General features: G+C 39.5%; 1 protein-coding gene across 1 annotated transcript; it reads left to right on the forward strand.

The window, feature by feature from the left end:
- Positions 1 to 18278: 18278 nt before the first annotated feature.
- LOC128864558 (protein escargot) lies at positions 18279 to 20891 on the forward strand. The gene has a single exon (XM_054104281.1). The coding sequence runs from the start codon at positions 18664 to 18666 to the stop codon at positions 20353 to 20355; it is 1692 nt and encodes a 563-aa protein (XP_053960256.1). The 5' UTR covers positions 18279 to 18663; the 3' UTR covers positions 20356 to 20891.
- The last annotated feature ends 940 nt before the right edge of the window (positions 20892 to 21831 follow it).

A 21831-nucleotide genomic window follows, 5' to 3' on the forward strand; every position in this document is an offset into this window, starting at 1 on the left:
TCGGAGGTTTGCCATTGCCTGCCGAAGACGATTAGTGGCATTAAATAGTGCTAAAATAAACTTAAATATGCCGCCGTGAGAATCCAATATTAACTACCTTTGCTACATTAGTGAAATATCCCCGTGACACTCCTACTATGTAGGCAAAAGTCTGCACCGCGTCCTGCGATCAATCTAAGAGCTGTAGGATAATTCTGAGTAGAAGGTTCGTGAAGTTCTTAGAACTCCAAATTTGAACTCATCACAGCCAAACGGGCCACTAAGTGCATGCGCCTCTTTTGTGTGCTTCTTTCGACATCTTCATCCCTCGAGCGAGCTACGATAATTATGACTGGCGAATAGTAAATTTGTTCACAAGTTAAATCGATATAGACAAAAAGGTATGCTAAGAAGTCTTCTGCCAACAGGTCCTTGTATATTTTATCCTTGGTCTCTCCGTGTAAAGTAGATGCTGAACTAGAGCCTGAAGCCTCGATTCTCGCTTGGCTATAATGTTAATCTACATAAAGGTTATTTCTCTGAACTTCGGACAGATCTCTCTATCCGCAAACTGGAGCTTGAGGGTCGGACCAGGGCAATCTTTCCAAGCAGGCATGATTGGAACGAGAGAAAAATCTGCACCGAAGCTGGTACCTCTCTTTCACTAACGGCTCAAAGATGGAATCGGGAGTCAGAGCAGGGTTTTTTTAAATCAGCCAATTTATCTATATTCTTTAAACTGCCGAACACTGCTAGCTTTTTTTAGACAGAAGTCCTTGCGGTCCTTCAGGCTCGCAAAATGCTTAGGGAACGGGGAGCGAGGGAGAATATTAACACATTTTCCGAAAGTCAAGCAGTGATAAAGGCTCTGACGACGCGACGCCATGGTGCAGATCCAAGACTAGTCAACTCCCGTGAGGAGGAAATCAAATATTTTCTGATCTTGATTTTAACACATAGGAACATAGAGACAATGGAATTGTTGAAGAGTTTGGCAGGAAGGGATCGACTAAATTGATCTCACAGTTTCAATATCCAGGTATCGGCATCTCCTTGAATGTTGTTAAAGGGTATGGTAATAGCAAAATTTATTTCTTAGGAAAGCACACAAGAGATGGGGCTCCATTTCTTCATGTGCTTTATCGACCCTTTGACCCCCATACAATAAAGTAAGACTCAGAAAGTCCTGGGAACTCCACGCTATACAATTTTAAAACTCGTAGTTGTGTTTACTGATCATTGGACGATTGGCACACATGCGGAAAAGCTAGGTTTACCATTTAATCTCCATTGCAGAAGCTATGTGGACATTTCAGAGAAGGAGACTATAGAGTGCTTTCTTTCCTCGACAGCCTGGGGCAGTGCGCCAACCTAAGTCCTATCAGCCATCTCTCTTACATCGAGCAATGGCTGGCTGTAGATATCTGCCTTTAGACTTCTTCTAATGGTGTCAAAATGGCGCTTTAGTGATACTTGGGGATTGCCAGAGTGGTATTCAAACCATTTTGCCTACCTACTTAAAGGTTAATGAACTAGTGGACAGCCAACTAAACGCAGCTGTAATGGTGAATTCCTCCTTTTGGAAAACACGTCAGTGATTTGGAAGCCTAAGTTTCGACTGAATGAGAATTACCTGCAGAAGTTGTTTGGGTGGAGAACAGTCCGCTTAGACCGAATGCCGGTGTACACTAATCAGTTAGAGCGGGAATGAGCGCGAAATTTTTTAGAATTTTTGGAGTGCCTGAACCTGCAGCTCGAGACTCTTAATCTAACCACGACACCAGCCGGAATTGTTTTTACCAAAAATTATTTAGCATAGAGCGCCAGAGTAAAGGTAGTCCATATTGCCTTACTTAATCTATGATAGAGAGTCTCTGGACTTTGTGCAGCGGCTTATATACATACAATATATTGTATGTATCGATATATATGGTCCTATGGCTCCGCATGGGAGCAAAGAGCCGTGACAAGGTTCCTCCATTTCCCTATGTCATGAGCCAACCTTTTGATTTCGCTCCAGGGGTTGCTGGTTTTGAATACGATCGCTTCCAGATTCCTCCTCCAGGTCATTGCTGATCTACCTCTACGATGACTGCCTTGAGGGTTCCAGTCGATTGCGCTGCAGGTGATGTCAGTTTGATCTCTTGTTAACACGTGCCCGATCCAGTTCCATTTCCTTTTCAGGATTTTCAGGCGATTCCGCAGGTCAGTGTTTGAGATCGTGTCGGGCTACAAAATTCTCAATATTTTGCGGAAAGAACGATTGGGGAAAACCTCCATCGTTTCGAGGTCAGAGGTTGCAAGTTTCTAGGTTTCGCAACCGAACATAAGAACGAACTTCACGTTGGAGTTAAATATTCTTAATTTAGTGCGCCGTGTGATAATCCTGGAGTTCCACACAGCATTTAGAGCACGGAAAACTTACTTCACTGTTTTTTATACGGTTTCCGATGTCTTTTCTTGAACCACCATTAGCAGATTTAATACTCACCAAATAGCAAAAGGAGACCACGTCTTCGAGCTCAGCGTTACTGATTTGAAGTTTTTGCGAGTAGTTAGTGTTTACGGCTGCTTCTCCAGTTGCAAATGTGACGAAAGGATTCCACCAGGGCTTCACGAAATTGTAGTTGTTTTGTGAGAACTGCAATAAAAACAAAACTTCCAATTTTTCATTGTGTGGCTTTGCAGCGGCTGCTGCATATTAGCTAATGGGATAGAAGTGCACAACTCAATTTACGGAATATTTTAGACAACACTTGGAGTAATACAGGTATTATATATCTCTGTGTAAAAATATCCCCTAAAAAATATCACCTAAAACCACTTCCTCTCCCCCATATCTTCCGGTTAGCGCATCCTGCTCCATTTCCACCTTTGCTGCGACCAATAACCTCCTCTCATACCAAAATCGAAGCAGTGGAAGCGATAAAAATCAGATTTTCCAAATCGCCACAAACAGCTGGAAAATATCTCAAATGACCCCACCCAAAAAATCCATAAATTTCCTTAACAATCTCTGTACTTTATTGGTGCTCTAGTAAAATTTTCATAATAGCCTTGTCTGAGCAAGCAACGGCACAGCTGACATGACACGTCATGGCCGGTGCATTACGCAAAGTATTTACTTACTAGCAGAAATTTACAGTTGCTGCACCAACACACATGCACCCGAGCATAAGCGGAGAATGCGTTTTGGTGATAGACAGGATATCAACTCGAGTGGCAACAACCCCCCCAGCAGAGTAGAGCAGCGTGCACCAGCTGAATTTTTCCACACTCATACAAACACACGCGGAAGTGTAAGGAAAAATAGCTTATAAGTGAAAAGTGCGTTATCCTGCCGACAGGACATGCTGGTATTGAATTACGCACCGTAAGCAATAAAATTTAGTGTATTGTAATTAAATATTCTTACACATACAGACATATATATATACGGATAACTGTAAAATTTGAATACTTGCCAACAGCAGCAACAACTATTTACAAATGTATTTTGTATTAAATTTTCTCTTGCGCTGTGTTGCATTTTTGTTTGTTGTGTAATCTTAGATGACCACTGCGGTGCGAGTGAGCGAAAGGTGCGAGTTTGGACTGGCGTTTGTTGAACTATGGAAAACGAAACAACTGCCATGGAAAATGTGGAAGTGAATTTTCGACTTGAAGTTATTGGTTCTTATGAACAAATACACATGAAAATGAGGGCAAAGGCCGAGAGAAAATTTTTTCACGGAAGAATGGCAACCTTATTATTATATACATACATACATACATAGGCAATATCTACGCACTAAAATCAGTAAATGGATGTGCATGCAAGTGCTTGTAACGAATTTCTCGGTTGGTGAAGTGTGCCAAATGAGTGGATGGCATCAAGCGTAGACACACATGCATATACATAAATACGTATACATACATATATAAATATTCCGGGAAGACATGGTGAATCGAACTAGCTCAGGACTGAAGTGTTTTTATTTTTTTATTTTATTTTTTTTATATTTATACTTTTATATTTTTTTACGCTTAAATAACATTTATTTTTTATTTATTTATTTAGTAAATTTACTTACATAATTAAATTACATAAATAAACTGTAAAACTATGCAACTAACAACTGTGGTCCTCGGCCTAATATAGATTGATCAGATAACTATTAAAGTTGTTTAAATTGAATAATAAATGCCACATCTTTTTAAGAGCAATATGGTATTGGTAATGTTTTCTGAGGTAACATTTTCTAACAATTTGGGAAAACATATTTCATTGAATAATTGTAGTTGCATACTCTTAATATAGCTACAGTTGTAAACTAAATGTTCGAAAGTAAGTGCGCTGGTTAGACAAAATTGACATGTTGGCGGTGGTATTTTCTCCATAATATGTTTGTGTGTTAGTCGCGTATGGCAGAGCCTTAAGCGTGTATATTTTATAAGTTCATTTCTGGAAAAATTATATGGATACTTAATTGCTAATCCTTCTTCGTTGAAACTTTTGTACCCGTCAATGTATCTGCTCCATTTATCTCTATTTATTTGTGAGTAGTGGTATTTTACTGACCTTATGATGTCATTTTTGTTAATAGTTTTTTGAGTGATGATAGGTGCTGTTGTAGCAAATTTTGCGGCTTCGTCAGCTAGTTCGTTACCACGGATGCCAACATGACTTGGAATCCACATTATTCTTATCTTAGTAGGGTATTGGATTAATGCATTTCTGATCTTTTGAATAGTCGCGTTTTTGTGTTGTATGTTCAGCAGTGCTTTTATGGCAGATTATGAGTCAGAGCAAATCAGATGTTTTCCTTGGATTACTTTACACGTATTAACGGCTCCTAGCAATGCTTGAGTCTCAGCGGTAAAGATAGAGCTATTTTCATCAAGACGAAAGAGTTTTTCAAGTCGGAGGTCGCTACTAATAATTGAAAACGAGGTAGCGTGCTCCGTTTTTGAACCGTCTGTATAAATTAGATTCCAGTTTTGCAGTCTGAATTTGGACACCACTTCCTTAAACGTTGTTATAAAGACTTGTGGATTCGTTGTTGATTTTGGTAGGTGCATTAGGTCCGTGACTATAGAGTTTGTACTGAAATGCCAAGGGGGTTTTTAAGGCGAGTATAGTTTGTATGCCCTAATATTAATGCCAATCTTATACCCATTTTTAATGATAGCACATATTGCTGGGGGAAATCGTAGGTCTCGTTTCCTTGTGGCCAATTGATTTATATTAGTGACCAACTGCTTATCCGTGTACAAAATAACTTTTGGGATTTGTTTAGATGTGATCTCTTCGTATCTACTGATGATATCTGGGATGCCAGTATCGGCATATATATTTTTTATAGGTGTAATGCGAAACGCTTAAATAACAATAAAGTTGTTAAAGTAATAAAATGATACGCAGCGCTAGCAACGGAGGCTTTCGGAGACTGAAGTTAAATTAACGAATATTAGAACAAATTTGATTATCGTTTCGCGTTTAAATCTGGACAAATGATTTCAATGGCATACGGCTCTTAAAGAATGCAGAAAACTTGGCTTATCGCGGTGCCCCTACTTGTTAGACAGTGAACTTGATAGAGTCAGCTATTAAGCTAAGGAAATTATACAATTAAAAATTAAAATTTCTTTGATTACGTACGACTTTCTGTTCTTTCTGTCCAATTATCTTGCTTATTCATATTAATTTAACCTAAAATTTCGTTTCTGCTTACAAACCTAACTATTTTCACACTCTCTTCTTGGTTCTCCCACACACCTCATCTAGATTGACGTCGCAGTAAAGTTGCGCTACAAAAACTACTTGATTCTACAGAAAACTGTTGGGCATACCTAAAATCTAAATTATACTCAATGACGTCCAATTGAGAAAACAATTGCCAATTGCTTTGCTTCTTCTGACATCTTAAGGTGGACAAAAAAAATATTAAAAGTTTCAGTATCTTTTTGTTTTGGGAGCAATTTGTGGAAAATATCGCAACTTATAAGCTCATACCTAATTCATAGAGCTGAGCTAAATCGGTATATCAAAGTATTGTCCAAAATCAGTACCAACATTTCTTGGATTTCTAGTAAGGCTGTACTTTATCCAAAAAATGGGGAATGTGTGCAATTTAAAGGGTCGCTCCCGCATCAAAAACACGCGTACGGGCCTAAAAACTGAGGCTAATGCGGATTAAAATAGAAAAATTATTATAAATTATAAAAAGTTCTTTATATGTTGAGGAACAGAAAGAAGAGACGAAGTATGAAAAGTGGAATGCAGCTTACTGATGAAGTTTTCAATTCAAACGTCTACCATAATGGAGAATGCTTGAGAATCTTGCGCTTTCATTTACAGCAGCTCCTTTTTTATTTTTGGTTGTAAATTTGAAATAAAGAAAATCTGATAATACCTTCAGCATTTCTTATATTTGAGCATTTAAAGTAAATGTATTCAATAAAAAATTTCACTTTGAGCTTCCGCATTGAGCAGATGGCTTTTTAACACACTTTTATTAGCTCTGGTTGTATGTATATATGTATGTATGCATGTAACGGAATCTTTAAGCTTAATTTTCACTGGCTTCTAAAAATCTGATCGATTTGGAATTTTGCACACCTATCAAGGACCGATGACAATGCAATAATTTGATAAAAGTTTTCCATTATCCTTATTAGGATTGCCAGGATAAATATTTTCTTTTTTTACCTGTGGGCAAAAAGTAAGGTGAATTTGAATCTGTAATTAAAAAGCGCGATTTCTCTTACAAAATTTGTCTCCCAAAATCTGAGATTATAAAATCCTAGATAATAACGATATTTTTTGGCATACAACCCTGTGTTTACTGTGTTATCGATAATTATTATTACGAATGTAAGGAGAAACATCAAAATAAAAACTAAATGAAATGGATGCCGGGAAAGAAAACAGGTCTGTAAACATAATTCTAATAAAATTTTTGTCAAATATTATATTACTAAATAGGGATTCATTTTACAGAAAAAAGCGTGTGTCCATGAACGTTTTGTCCTCTTATTACTTATTATAAAATGTAATACAGCAACTAGTCCTTGACGATTTGCGCAGAATGCTTCAGGTCATTATCTTGCTGGAAGATCCAGCTCGAGCCTAGGCCTCGTTTGTCCACGGATGGCATCAGGTTTTGTTCCAAAATGTGCTTGTAAATATTAGAAGCGATCCATATTTCCTTCAATGAAAACGAGGTTTCCAGCTCCTGTGGCTGCAACTGCTCCCCAAATCATGACACTGCCATCACCATGCTTTACAGTCGGAATCAGATTCCTAGGATCCATGGCAGTGTTTGGTTTTCTCCAAACTTTGGCTTTGCCGTCGTATCCAAATATGTTGTATTTGGACTCATCAGTGAATAAAACTAGTTTCCCAAATTCTATTCCCTTAAAAGGTGCGTTTTTGCAAACTCCATACGAAGCTTTCAGTTTTTCTCGCTTATAAGGGGCTTCTTGTCAGGAGTTCTGCAGTTGTTACCTTCATTATTAAGGGTCCTGCTTATTGTACGTGGGTGGCCAACAATTTGATACCTCTCGGCTACCTCCTGGGCCAAATCAGTAGCATGTATTTTCGGATTCTGATTCACTGCTTTGCGAATAAAGAATACATCTCTCCGGTTGAGCTTCTTGGGCCGGCCACTACGCGGCTTAATCTCCAGAGAATTGGTTGTTTCAAAGTTTTTATAAATAGTTTGTACCGTACACTCGCTTAATGCAATAAATCAGCTATTTAACCAAATCGTATTACTTCTGTACTCAACAACTAATTTTCTCAAATCAGTAGAGACTTCTTTGCGGAGCGACATTATTCCGATCATACACTTTTTCAAAAGACAAAATGCCATAAATTTTAAGAAGAATGCAAAGTAGAACCACAAAATAAAATAAACGGTACTTTACAGTTAAGTATTCGCAGGAAAGAAGAGCAAAATAAGTGTCCTAATATAATGTATGTACACTTTTGTCAGTGCATTTTTTTGGTTTTTCGTGAATAACTTTTAAAGTAACTACTGAAAATAATTTTTTTTTTACATTTGTTAGACTGTTACAATAATTAGACTTAAAACAAAATTGCATCATTACATTCCTTTTGAATGCTTTAGATCGGGAGAAATTAAGAATAAAAAATATTTAAAAAAAAAACTAAAAAACACGCTTTTATTGCTAATCAAACTAAAAAGTAGAAAATAAATTTTAATGACAAAGGGACCTATAATGAAGTAATAGCCAATCGAACGATCAGTCATAGTCAACTACCTCAGAACAGAATTATAACAAAAATTAAGATACAAATAGAGTAATTGAAATTAGAGTTAAAAGCGTGGGGTGCATTTTGCTTCACTTTCATAACCCTCTGTACTAGGTAGTTGCCAATAGAATGATTGTAATATTTACTATATCAATCATCCCACGCTTTTAACTCTAATTTGAATTAGTCTATTTGTATCTTAATTTTTGTTATAATTCTGTTCTGAGGTAGTTGACTATGACTAATCGTTCGATTGGCTATTACTTCATTATAGGTCCCTTTGTCATTAAAATTTATTTTCTACTTTTTAGTTCGATTAGCAATAAAAGCGTGTTTTTTAGTTTTTTTTAAACTATTTTTTATTTAAGTGACAGTCAGGCTGTGCTCAAGGCTCCATCATCCCTTGAGGTTTAACTGAAGTACATACATAGAGAACCTAAATTCATAAGGGGCGCACAATCGCATTTAGCTCCTTAGGATACCGGGATAAAAGCGCACATCCAGGAAAGACTTAGCTGATGAATTGACTAAAGGAGCTGCGGTTTTGAAACTAATATAACCTGAGCCTTTCCTAACGTTGACCGAAGATATTTTGAACCAGGAGCTTATATGTGAAGAGCCAAGGCTACAAACTCAAGCTGACACACAATTTGGGACTATGTTGACCAAAGGGAACAACAATAAAAAATTTAGACTTCTCATAAGCTTCGCTTTTACTTCTTTATTTGCATCTTCGTTTTCGAACGTAAGCGATCGTAGAACTCAAGTTTCATTAACATTCAATTACAATTTAAAGTTTCTAAAAAATTTGGTTTGTGAGTTCGTTAAAAGCTTCTCTGTCTTTTGTCACATTGCAAAATATTACGCAACCATGATATTTGTTTCCTTTCAATACTTCGTTTTCCTTCTATTTTACCTTCCATGATGAATTGCAACATTTTGCACTTGTGATTTCATAAAATATGCCCTAAGTAAGCTATCGTTTTTCGCTTCACCGACATGAAAAGCTGCCTACTCCGGTTTACAAATTCGGCGAAGAACTTCACTGTTGGAAACATGATCAGTCCATGAAATTTTCAACATTCGCCTATATATCCACATTTTAAGGGATTATTTCTTGTTCATCCCAGCCACTTGAAGGGCCCATATCTCCTTGGTTTTGTATGCCATGTTCTGACCATACGTATCATTTGACGAAACGCATTTTTAGCTGCATGTTAATTTCATGACTGCAGAGCCCTTTTTTACAGTTGCAGGAAGCTTCTCGAAGGACAAATTATCAGCCCTAATGTCATTGTTGCTGGTCATTTCCAATTGCGAAGTCATCTTCAAAGGACCGGTGTATAGTTTCTTGACTCCTGTCGATTTTGTGAACTGTGAGTAGAAGCATAATCATACAACTGGGTCTGGATGAGGTATTGTGAAGAGTAGAGGGCACGATAAATCTTAAAGTCCATTCTACATTATTATCATTCATTCGCTTTGGTCAAAAACATTCACTGATCTTATTGCGAACATCATGCTCTTGGATAGGTAAAAACCTCACTTTCTTTTGGGCTACGTTTTTTCGCTTCACTCTACTTTTTCACGCACGACTCGTATCAGATGTCCACCGGCAATCTAATGTCCATAAGGTGGATTTGCGGAATTTCTGGTAACATTTGATAAAATTTAAATAAAAATTATTAATAAGGAAGCAAAAATTACATGTTTTACTTTAAGTATTTGACTTGTTTTCATTCTGATTTTCGGAATTTTGCAATTAATCTAGCAGGAAAACGTATCAGCATAAGATTAGTCGATTTGATGTTTTTCTATCTATTTGGGCTCTAAGTTACCAAATTTTGTTTAAATTACTCTTCTACGCTTTGTTTATTTATTTTGTTATTCTAGGGACCAAAACCAAAAACAAAATACATCGATTTTGTTGTATTTGTGCTACTTCTGCTACCTGTTCAATATGCCTTGGCTTCGGAGTGAAATTTTTCTTGTCACTGAGCTGCCATAATTTTATTGCCAAATGCATGTGAATGGAAATATTTCTGTTGCGATTTGTTTGTAACCAAAAAAAGAAGAACAGAACATTAATACATAAATAATTTGTTACAAAAATGAAAATTATCAAATTTAAAACGCTGCCTTAACCGTCACAGTAAATCTATCCTGGAGTCAACAACGGACTTCATAAAACATTTGTGTTCATACTCTCGTTTAGATGTAAGATTTCGACATCTCAAACAATCAGAGGCAAAAGTTTTTGAAAATTGATTATTTGCGCCAACTCTTATGAAATTAACTAAACCCATTTCCGACCCATAAACGCAACTTATTATGTACAATAAACTGTTTGCCTCGAAGAGCGACAGAAGAGCGATTCCTCAAGAGCTGCTCATGAAATATCATGAATAGTTAAGCAAAGAGTGAGAGAGAGTCTATTGGAAATATGGATATGAAGAGAGTAAGCAAATGAAGAGCTGCTTTGAAATTATTACGGAACAATGGAATTCGAACAGGTTCTTAAGGAAAATAAGAGAAATGCGATGGGAAAAAGAGAAATGTATTGCATGGCACAAATGAAGTAAATACATAATACATAAAAATAAATTAGGAAAAAATGTTAAAAAAAACAGAAAGAAATAGAAAAATATGATAAAAAATAAGAGAATAAATATAAATAGTTTTAATTGGTAAGTCACAGTTTGTCAAGGCGGCGTTGTTGTAAAAGAGAAAACAACATTTTGCTTAGTCGCCCTCAGGAACTTTGATGTAAACTTCTGAAAGGCAGTTAATATTGAGATGGCATTATAAGAAAAGTAAGTATACGAAGACAAATGGGTAGTCGAATGGGTAGTCGAATGGGTTGGTGTGTGACTCGGTTTAAATTTCCGTGCATGAAACAGCAAAATGATAAAAATGTTTTTCTAATAGCGCCGGCCCCTCGGCAGGCAATGGCAAACCTCCGAGTCAAACCTGCTGCCATGGAAAAGTTCCTCATTAAAAATATTTGCCGTTCGTAGTCGGCTTAAAATTGCACACCACAAATAGGTGGCGGAGCTCAACTAACAGAAGTGTATACGCCAATTTTTATTTATTTTTATTGGATAATTTACCACTTCGTCCTATTTCAAGATGCTGTCAATGGATTTGTATGTAATAGAATAGCCTGTAATTTTTTCTTGAATTGCGTGGTTTATTTCATTGACATGGGTGGTTTGTGCCGCCCACTTTTGTTATCATTTTAAGTCCTTGTGCCAAATTTCAGTATTAAGGCACGAATGGTCCCGAAAATATGTAATATTTTAAAAATTGGTTTGTATGGAAGGTGCCACACCCTTTTATTTTAAATTTATTTTACTATACCTATATCCTTCCCGCAATTGCAAGCACTAAGTTGACGAAGTTTGATTGCAAACCAATTATTGGTTTGGTGGCTTTTAAAATACGTACAAACAAACAAATATTAATCTTTATATAAAAGATGTAAAGCGTTTTTCAGTAAGAGCGCTTCAACTTTTTTTTTTGAATAAAACACAAACGATTTGACTTTTTTAACTAATTTTTTTTTTATTATCGAGTTTGAACATATACATTTAAGTATGAAGTTCGATTTCTTTTGCATGACCACCGCGTGCATGTTTAACGAAGTCCAATCGTTGAACCCAATTTTCGACCACTCTTTTGCATAAATCGGCCGAAATTCCAGCAATTTCGCGTTCAATATTGGCTCTGAGCTCACAAATCGTCGCCGGCTTGTTACTGTAGACCAATGACTTCACATAACCCCAAAGAAAATAGTCTAGAGGCGTCAAATCACACGAGCGCGGCAGCCATTCGACCGGTCCATTTCTGGAAATAATGCGCTCATCGAACTTACTCTTCAACAAATCAATTGTAGCGTGTGCTGTGTGGCTTGTGGCCTCGTCCTGTTGAAACCACATGTCGTCTAAGTCCATACCATTCAATTGCGGCCAAAAATAATCGTTTATCATGTCGCGGTATCGATTTCCATTCACAGTAACGTGGCGATCGTTCTCGTCAACGAAAAAATATGGGCCAATTACGCCGCCGGCATGTAAACCGCACCAAACAGTGATTTTTTCGGGATGCAACGGTGTCTCATGAATCACGTGTGGATTGCTTTCTGCCCAGTAACGCATATTTTGCTTGTTCACAAAGCCATTGAGCCAAAAGTGAGCTTCATCACTGAAGATGATTTTTTGGAAAAAATCTGGATTAAAGTAGCAGCAACAGAACGATTATTTTCATAAAAAATTTGCACGATTTGCAATCGTTGCTCAAGCGTGTAGCGTTCCATGATGAAATGTATACTAATGAAGATTACAAATGACAAGCGAAAAATAAAAAATATTGCGTCATTCGCCCTCCCTATCGGAAAAAAGTTGAAGCGCACCTATTGAAAAACGCCTTATAACCAACCTGTTTGGGTTTTACTATTAATTTCTTACTAAAAAAAAGTGATTTTAGTCATCGAAATTTTTATTTGGACTTTTATAATTTTTTCGGTTGAATGGAAAAGCTGATATCCGTCCAATGGCTGTCCCAGTGTTTATTCACATTTATGTCCATTTTACAGAATTTTCCATGATCTTCCGCAAGAATTTCGATGATAACTGTTCGCATTCCTATCGCATATTCCCTTAAGCGGTCTCGGTGGTCTAGATCTCGTAAATTTTGGATATTTTCAGGAATTTTTTTAACAATAAAAAAATGAAAAACGATATTTAAGCTTTTTAGGCTTTTTATTTCACTACTTTTCCATACAAAAAAGAAAAAAAATTATTAATATTAATAATTTAAAAAACGGCGCTGAAGTTGAGCCTCCCGAAAAATTGGACTCCGACGGAGTTGTCCATTTGGGCTCTTCTATTTATCTGAAACACAAAAACCAAAAAAATTATTAATCAGTATGACTGCAGTTTTGTCCCGTACTGGAATAAAAAAAAAATTGACAAAATGGCGCGGTTTTTAATTTAACGCTCTAAAGTTCGGGTTTTCTTTTTCAGTTTTTTAATAAAAAAAAAAACCTCGAAATATTGTAATTGAAATAGATTCGATTGAATAGTTTTTTTTTTTTTACAACACCAGACAGTAAAAAGTGGTTTCGAGATAAATGAGTTTAAAATTTGAGGTACAGAGGCACGCGGACCGCTCCCTACCTAGTTAATGGCCTCTAGAAGCGATAATATTAGGAATTTCCACATGAAAATTTCGCAGTATATTCCGAAGACACCATACTTTTGAAATATCGAAAACACAAAAAACTCGCTTTTATGAAATTTCTAGACCACCGAGTCCCCTTAAGGGCTGTCATTGTGTGAGCCATATTGGCATAAACTCGCGACTTCAAGTAGCTCCACAGAAAAAAGTCGATGATGGTTGAAACAAGCGGTCTAGCTGGCCATGCCAAATTGCTCGGGTGATAACGTTAATAGGAACCTCTTCCTTCATCATATCCAATGTGCCCCAAACTGTGCGAGCGTTTGCACTGTCTTGTTGAAAGCACAAGAAGTCCCGCTCATTCAATTCCTCCAGTAAGAAATCGTTTGTCATAGCTCCATAGTGTTTGACTGTGACAGTTACCGTACTGTCGATGATGTTCTCAAAAAATTACGGACAAATCACTCCTCTCGCGTGAACGCCGCACCACCACACCGCGTGGCTCTTCGTGCATCACACGCGGATTTTCAGTGCCCGAAAAACGTAGATTTTGCTTATGGCGGAACCGCTTATGAGCCTTGTCACTCATGATGAAAATCGCCCTCTTCAATGTTGAGGCTGACTTTGGTTGGATTGACAGTAATTCACGCGCGACTGGCGCTCAGCTGTCATTAACTGACGCACTGGTTGCACACCTTATGGGAATTTAAATTCGCTGTAGGCTCCGTCTGGTGATGTCTATTTGCGTGGCGCGTCATCTGGTTGGTTGTTCTCCATTCTCAGCGACATCGCCGGTCATAGCTGCGCGATATTCTTGGCGACGCGATGCAAGTTATTATTTGGTTCCAGTCAGTTCGAGTAGAGTAACAAAACGCGGGAATGTTTGTCTAGTTTACGCGACACGATTAGGATTCCGACGCCGATATTCAGGCTGCCTCAACACCACCGACCGATTATTGTGGAATATAACGCCCTATTGCTTGTCTCTTAGGATACTGCAGCTCCCTAGTTTACAATCATCAACATTCCCACAACAGTCGGTTCTATGTTACTAGAATGATCCGGACTTATGTCTGGCCAAGGACTTGCCATTCCAGCACCATTCCGCGTATATAGGTACATTGGGAATGCTTATTCCGCTACAACAACAACAACAATAAGTGTCAATTTGATTCGCCACTTGAAAAAGTTATCATATTTTCCAATAGGGTGATTAATTTGGTGCCACCTTGCACTTTTGTAGTAAAAATAGGGATCACTTCCACCCAAAACTATACTCCTACAGTATTAAACTATTTTGAACTTTTCTAGTAATTAATTTGGTAAAAAGATTTTATTAAAAATGAAGAAAAAAAGTTGCATGATGAAAATCGCCCTCTTCAATGTTGAGGCTGACTTTGGTTGGATTGACAGTAATTCACGCGCGACTGGCGCTCAGCTGTCATTAACTGACGCACTGGTTGCACACCTTATGGGAATTTAAATTCGCTGTAGGCTCCGTCTGGTGATGTCTATTTGCGTGGCGCGTCATCTGGTTGGTTGTTCTCCATTCTCAGCGACATCGCCGGTCATAGCTGCGCGATATTCTTGGCGACGCGATGCAAGTTATTATTTGGTTCCAGTCAGTTCGAGTAGAGTAACAAAACGCGGGAATGTTTGTCTAGTTTACGCGACACGATTAGGATTCCGACGCCGATATTCAGGCTGCCTCAACACCACCGACCGATTATTGTGGAATATAACGCCCTATTGCTTGTCTCTTAGGATACTGCAGCTCCCTAGTTTACAATCATCAACATTCCCACAACAGTCGGTTCTATGTTACTAGAATGATCCGGACTTATGTCTGGCCAAGGACTTGCCATTCCAGCACCATTCCGCGTATATAGGTACATTGGGAATGCTTATTCCGCTACAACAACAACAACAATAAGTGTCAATTTGATTCGCCACTTGAAAAAGTTATCATATTTTCCAATAGGGTGATTAATTTGGTGCCACCTTGCACTTTTGTAGTAAAAATAGGGATCACTTCCACCCAAAACTATACTCCTACAGTATTAAACTATTTTGAACTTTTCTAGTAATTAATTTGGTAAAAAGATTTTATTAAAAATGAAGAAAAAAAGTTGCATTGGGTGTGCAAGTAAAAATTCTCTGATCTGGGTTCCGGGACATAAAAACATAGGAGGAAACGAAATTGCTAATGGAAAAGGAAGCTGGCTAGGAAGGAGACTGAATTGGTCTCAGAGGTTTCCTACCCAAGCATCGGCATCCCCTTGACTGGTGTTAAAGGAAAATTTCACAGCTAATTTCTCAGGAAAGCGCAGAAGAGATGGAACTCGATTTATTCAAGTGCTATTTCGAAAACACTTAACTTCTGGACGTCAAAAGTTCTAGGTTTTCCTCGCCATTCAATTTCCAAGTTCGTAGCTGGGATTACCGGTCACTGAACGATCGGCTCACACGCAGAAGAGCTGGATTTACTATTTAACCCTCATTGCAGAAGCTGTGGGGACCTTTCGGAGTAGGAGACTGTTGAGCATTTTCTAGCTGTTTGGGCTTGGCAGCTAGATGACTAAGGAAAGGCGCTGCTTTCTTCGACAGCCTGGGGCAGTGCCCCAACCTAAATCCAATCAGTCTCCTCCATTATATCAACAGCTCTGGCTGGCTATAGATATCTGACTTTGGAGGTCTCCAAATGGTATTAAAACGGCGTTTTAGTACTTCTTGAAGAGCGCCAGACTGGTACTTTAACCATTTTATTTACCTACGAGTACCAACTTATAAAACTTCATACAAATTGGAAGATCCATATTTGCCATAAATGCGCGTACTTAGTATACACATACCTATATATGCACACATATACATATAAGTATATAAAAATCGCTGATGGAAATTAAAATTTGCAAAACACAATAAAAAATGTCTTATTTAGGTGCCTCGACATTGTGGAATTACAGCGCAAAAATACCATTAAGCCCTGAACCCTTTCTAGGTGTCAATTCTGTATCGATTCAACTATGGATTGACGACTTCATGAAGGTTACCCATAGAAGACGTTGGTCTGAGCTGGGCTCCTGCAGGGTAGCCAAGTGTTTTGTGAGAGAAAACTGAAACTAGCGACATTTCTCCAAAAACTTAGTAGGATGGACCTGAGAACACTGGAGGGTGTAATCACAGGGCAAAACGCCTGTGGTCGGCATATAGCTTTCATGGGAACCATTGACGATCCAATATGCCTATCCTGCCGTGAGAATGAGGGCATCTGCAGTGCCTTTTTCTCTGTAGCTGTCCGGCGTTTTCTAGAAGCAGACTTTGACAATTGCGGTGCGATATTCTGAGTATGGACAAAGTTCATACTCTTCCTCTTCTGGACTTCTTAAGATGCATCAATGAATCCAAAAGATTCGCGGAAGAGTGACCATAAACCAATTTTTCAATCTTACCCTCCAAATAATATCGATCGTGTCTCTCTATTTCTTTTACTGTAATCTATCTGGGTGTGGTACAATGGTCTTACTGATTGAATGCTTGGACATCTAAGTCAACGAAATTTTTTAAGCAAATTCAAAAATTCCAGCGCCAAGTGAAAAAGAAAATTAACTCATTTCAAATTAATACAGAAAAAAATTTAAGTAGCCTCCGTTACCACCTCGCGCCCGCATCGGCGTGCTACTTTCAACAGCGCATAGCGATCAGCGAATAACGCACCACTCCATTGTGCAACACCTGCCTACCACTATGCGCAGTTATTTTTAGACTACTCCAACAAGCAATTTTCCGCTGCCCAGGTGCCTATGAGAGGCACTGAGCCGAAAGAGTCGTGTAGTCAAGCATGCGCCGCGACTTGCTTACTGCTACTCGCCACAGATCCTTGCAACACTACAGCATGAAAAGAGCACGTACGAGCGAATAATGCGAGCACCGCACGAGCGGAAAACCCAAAAAATATGTAAATATTGCGGCGCACTATTGCAGGGTGGCTGAAGAGCGGAAGAGCAAACAGTCAAAGCATGCATCTCATTACACGAGCGCTGTGTGAGTGTGCGTCGCTTTGTTGGCAATTTAAGAGCATTCGATGCAATGAAGAGCCACGGCGTATGCTTATATACAACCGTTAAATGAAGTATATAAGTGCGCAATGCAGCAACAACAATGCCGGCCACATATTAATTTTAGTGTATTGTCTAACAATCTGATTGGCGCGACTCACACGCATTAAGGCCTGCATTAGTGGTGGTGCATCATTGTTGCCTGACCATCCGGCACGCGGCCAGAGTCAGAGCCACCCAAGCCAGTCGGTCGGCTAACTAACCAGCCAGCCAGCTAGCAAGTTAGCAATCAAGCGTGCATGTAAACATATGAAGTCAACGCTTCAATAGCCTGGGTAGCCCGGCATACGGCGCATCGAGAACAGGTTTTCACATAACGGCTTTGGCAGTGGCGACGATTGGTGGTTGCGCGACTGTTCAGTGTATTGTTGTTGCTGCTGACTGCCGCTAACTATTAACTCTGCTGGCTGTTGGTGCTATTAGTGCTGATGTTGGTCTTTGTGTGCTGTAAATAAAGCTTGTTAAATAAATACTGAGTGGTGGTGGCGATTTCATTGAGAGCCAGTTACTACGCTCCAGTTAGCCGTCTCCCTTCGGACTCGTTCTTTCTCTGCGTGCATTTGCGCTCCGAAACCTGGCAAGCGCGCACGAATTTCTCCCTGACCGAGCTGTTTGAGCGCAAACCCGGGCTCGAGAAGTCGAGAGCAGTTGCAGCCAGCACCATTGGCCACCGCAGATTAGATTGAGAGTCGATTGAGCGCGCAGCATATAAAAGCGAGGATGCGTGGCGGCTCAGCACAGTTCTTCGTTGCTGCTGCTAAAGTTCGTTTGTGTTTCATTGAATGTCTCACATGCCACGCTTTGCTAATTGGGGGAAGAAATAATAGAAAAAAAAAACTGACTTAAACCGTGAACAGTCGGTATTCGAAAACCGATCGCATCGAATCGAGTAGGAGTAAATGTTCAGTGCTTGTTTGAAGTGCAGTGTAAACGCGTAAGCGCGAGTTTTGAAAAACTAAAAGTGAAGAACTTAAATTCCCAGGGGAATGTGAACATTGCACGCAAAGCGTAAAAATTTGAAAAAACTGAGTTTTGAAAAAAAAAACAATTTTTATAAATAAGAAACACTAAAAAGTGCTGAAAAGTTTAAGTGCACACGCGAAGAATTTCAAACCAAAATCCAGCAAAATGCACACAGTCGAGGATATGTTGGGTGAGAAAAACTACAGTAAATGTCCTTTGAAGAAACGTCCGATCAACTATCAGTTCGAAGAGGACAGCTCCACAGATGTTGTGGATGTGAAAATGTCCGCCGCTAGCACACACAGTGATGACGACCACACAGATCAGCCCGAAAATTTGAGTCTCAAGAAATGTACTTATGAGCAGGATGACTTCGCACCCATCGTCGGCTCACGTAAAGCTCACCTCACCACGAGCAGCACTCATGACGAGCTGATTAATGTAAGCGATTGTTGCGAGGACGAAGGTGTCGATGTCGATCACACCGACGATGATGCCTCTATGGATATGCTGGACGATGAGGATGAGGAGGAAATCATTGATTGCGTGAAGATTGAAGAGCAAAACGATGCTGCCACAAATACTACACAAGCGGCCGCGCTAGCTGCCGCTGCAGCTGTGGCTGCTGCCTCCGTTGTTGTGCCAAAACCCACATACGCCAAGTATGGCTTGCAGCCATGGAATTTCCATATGTCACCGTACACTGCTGAATTCTACCGCACCATCAATCACCCACATTTGGCGCAACAGATCTCACCGCTGCGAGGCGACTTGCTCTCGCCCAGCTCACCCTCAGCCGATTCGTTGGGTTCATTATCGCCACCGCCACACTACCTACACGGACGTGCCAATTCGGTGTCGCCGCCTGTGCGCTCCGAAATCATACACCGGCCGATTGGTGTGCGTCAAATGCCACAGTCGCCGTCACAGCATGCGCATCGTTTCATTCCCTACCCACAGTTACCCACCGCCGCTGTCGCCGCCGCAGCCGCCTACCATACGCAACACCATACACCACATCACACAACGGCATATCCGCCGCCACTCAGTTACCATCATCATCCACATGCACCCATCTCACCAACCTACTCCGAATCCTCGTACTACTCCATGCGCTCAATCACACCTGAGCCGCATTGTTCGGCGCTGCCCGAGGATTTGTCGCTGAAACACAGCACACTACAGAAGACGCCACAAAAGTCGTTGGCGAGCCGCGCACACCACGCCAGTGAGAAGCGCGACTCAAGCGCCAGTCAAAGCGGCTCGGCACCCAGCACACCTTCCATAAAGAAGGAGAAGTCGGCACCGCCACGTTATCAGTGTCCCGACTGCCAGAAATCCTACTCCACCTTTTCCGGTCTCACCAAGCACCAGCAATTCCACTGCCCCGCTGCCGAAGGCAATCAGGTGAAGAAGTCGTTCAGCTGCAAGGACTGCGACAAAACCTACGTCTCACTGGGTGCGCTCAAGATGCACATACGCACCCATACGTTGCCCTGCAAGTGCAACATTTGCGGCAAGGCATTCTCACGGCCGTGGCTGCTGCAGGGCCATATACGCACACACACCGGCGAGAAGCCCTTCAGTTGTCAGCACTGCCATCGCGCCTTTGCCGATCGCTCGAATTTGCGCGCCCACCTCCAGACACACTCCGACATCAAGAAGTACTCCTGCGGTAATTGCTCGAAGACCTTTTCGCGCATGTCGCTGCTGACGAAGCACTCCGAGGGTGGCTGTCCGGGCGGCAATGCGAGCGCCAATAGCAGTAGTGGTGGCAGTTGTGCCAGCGCGGTGGCGGCTGACTCGGTGGCGTCGGCGCATGAGCTCCACAATTACCCAGTCTATGTGGAGCACTAGACAGCAGTGTGAAGAAGTGTGAAATTAGAGCTGCGCGGCCAAGCCGAGTTTGCCATGAACCACCAAAAATTAGTTCCTAGTTCGAAACCCACCAGCCACTAGCAAAGGAGAAAATTTTACAACAACTAAATAGTAACTGATCACTCAACTCAGCGCGCGTCTATCAATCTATCATTCAAAATAAGTACCTAAATTACGCACACTTACAGATACACACATTTGTATGTACGTGCGTATGCATCCCCCAGACCCAGTGTGCGCGTTGAACCTAGCAGAAAAAAGAAAAACAAATTAAGCAGAAACAAATTTCATTACCTCTAGTCAGCTAAAAAAATGTTGCTAACTTTCAAAGCAAAAACAACAAAAAAAATCACAAAAACAACTACATTAGTACTAACAGTTAACACAACAACAAACTATTGTAAACAGGCCTTGCATTTACCACAAATTTTAACTCAACAACTATTTTACTGTGAAGCTCAATTTCGAAAGCCTCAAACCTACTTTTTTTTGTAAAATATAAAAAACCATATTAGTTTGTAGATTTTGTAAAAAATGTGAAAAGAATTGTAATTAGTAATTTTAGTTAATTAATAGCGGTAATTATGTTTAAAAAATTTAAATTTTCTGAAATGGTCAGCATTTGCAGAAAAAGTTTATCAAATAAGCCGAAATATTTTTAAAAACTGTACGGAAACTATTTTTGAAAAGATAGAGTCTACTATTTTTGTAATTGTATACATATTTACAGGCATAAATATATACAAACATATACATATGAATATTAGCTAGTAGTTGCATTTAAGCAATAAATATTTTTATAAGATTTTTTATAGTAATCCATAAATGTAAAAAAATTAAAAAAAAAATAATTATTTATTGAAGAAGGGTTGAAGCGGAATATGCAAATATTTAAAAACAAATACACATGAAAATATTTTTTCAAAACAAAAAAAAAAAAAAAATGAGTTTTTATTAATTTGAACGTCAATGGTAAAAATAAGAAGAAGCCAAGTGGTCTGATTTAGCTGTGAGTGGCTGTGTATTCTTGCATTTTCGGACACCAAAAAGTGCCTTGAAAAATTCTAGCTGTTCCTACCTACACACATACGAAGTGTGACGAATGAGTAACAAGTCCTGCCGCTGCCTAGGAGAAATACATGCCGCTCAATCATCGCAAGAATGCCATAACTCAATGAAGAAAAGTGACGAGAAAGACGACTTTAGAGTTTTCATTTTACTATGCCTCCGTAAGCTAAGGTAGAGGCATATTCTCATTCAGTGATATTCTGTTAATAAATATCGCCATGAATTTTTCATACAGCATAAAAGAAGAGCTGGCCAATTGAGCATACTTATTTAAACATATTTTTTTTGGAATTTGACACTATTGAAGTAAATGAGCGCTATCCTACCTATCCTGAGGATGAATCCTTCTGCTTTGAATGCAGATATCGCTCGCACCTACCCTTGTCT

Source organism: Anastrepha ludens, chromosome 5, assembly GCF_028408465.1.
Source record: "Anastrepha ludens isolate Willacy chromosome 5, idAnaLude1.1, whole genome shotgun sequence".
NCBI classification, from domain to species: Eukaryota; Metazoa; Arthropoda; class Insecta; order Diptera; family Tephritidae; genus Anastrepha; species Anastrepha ludens.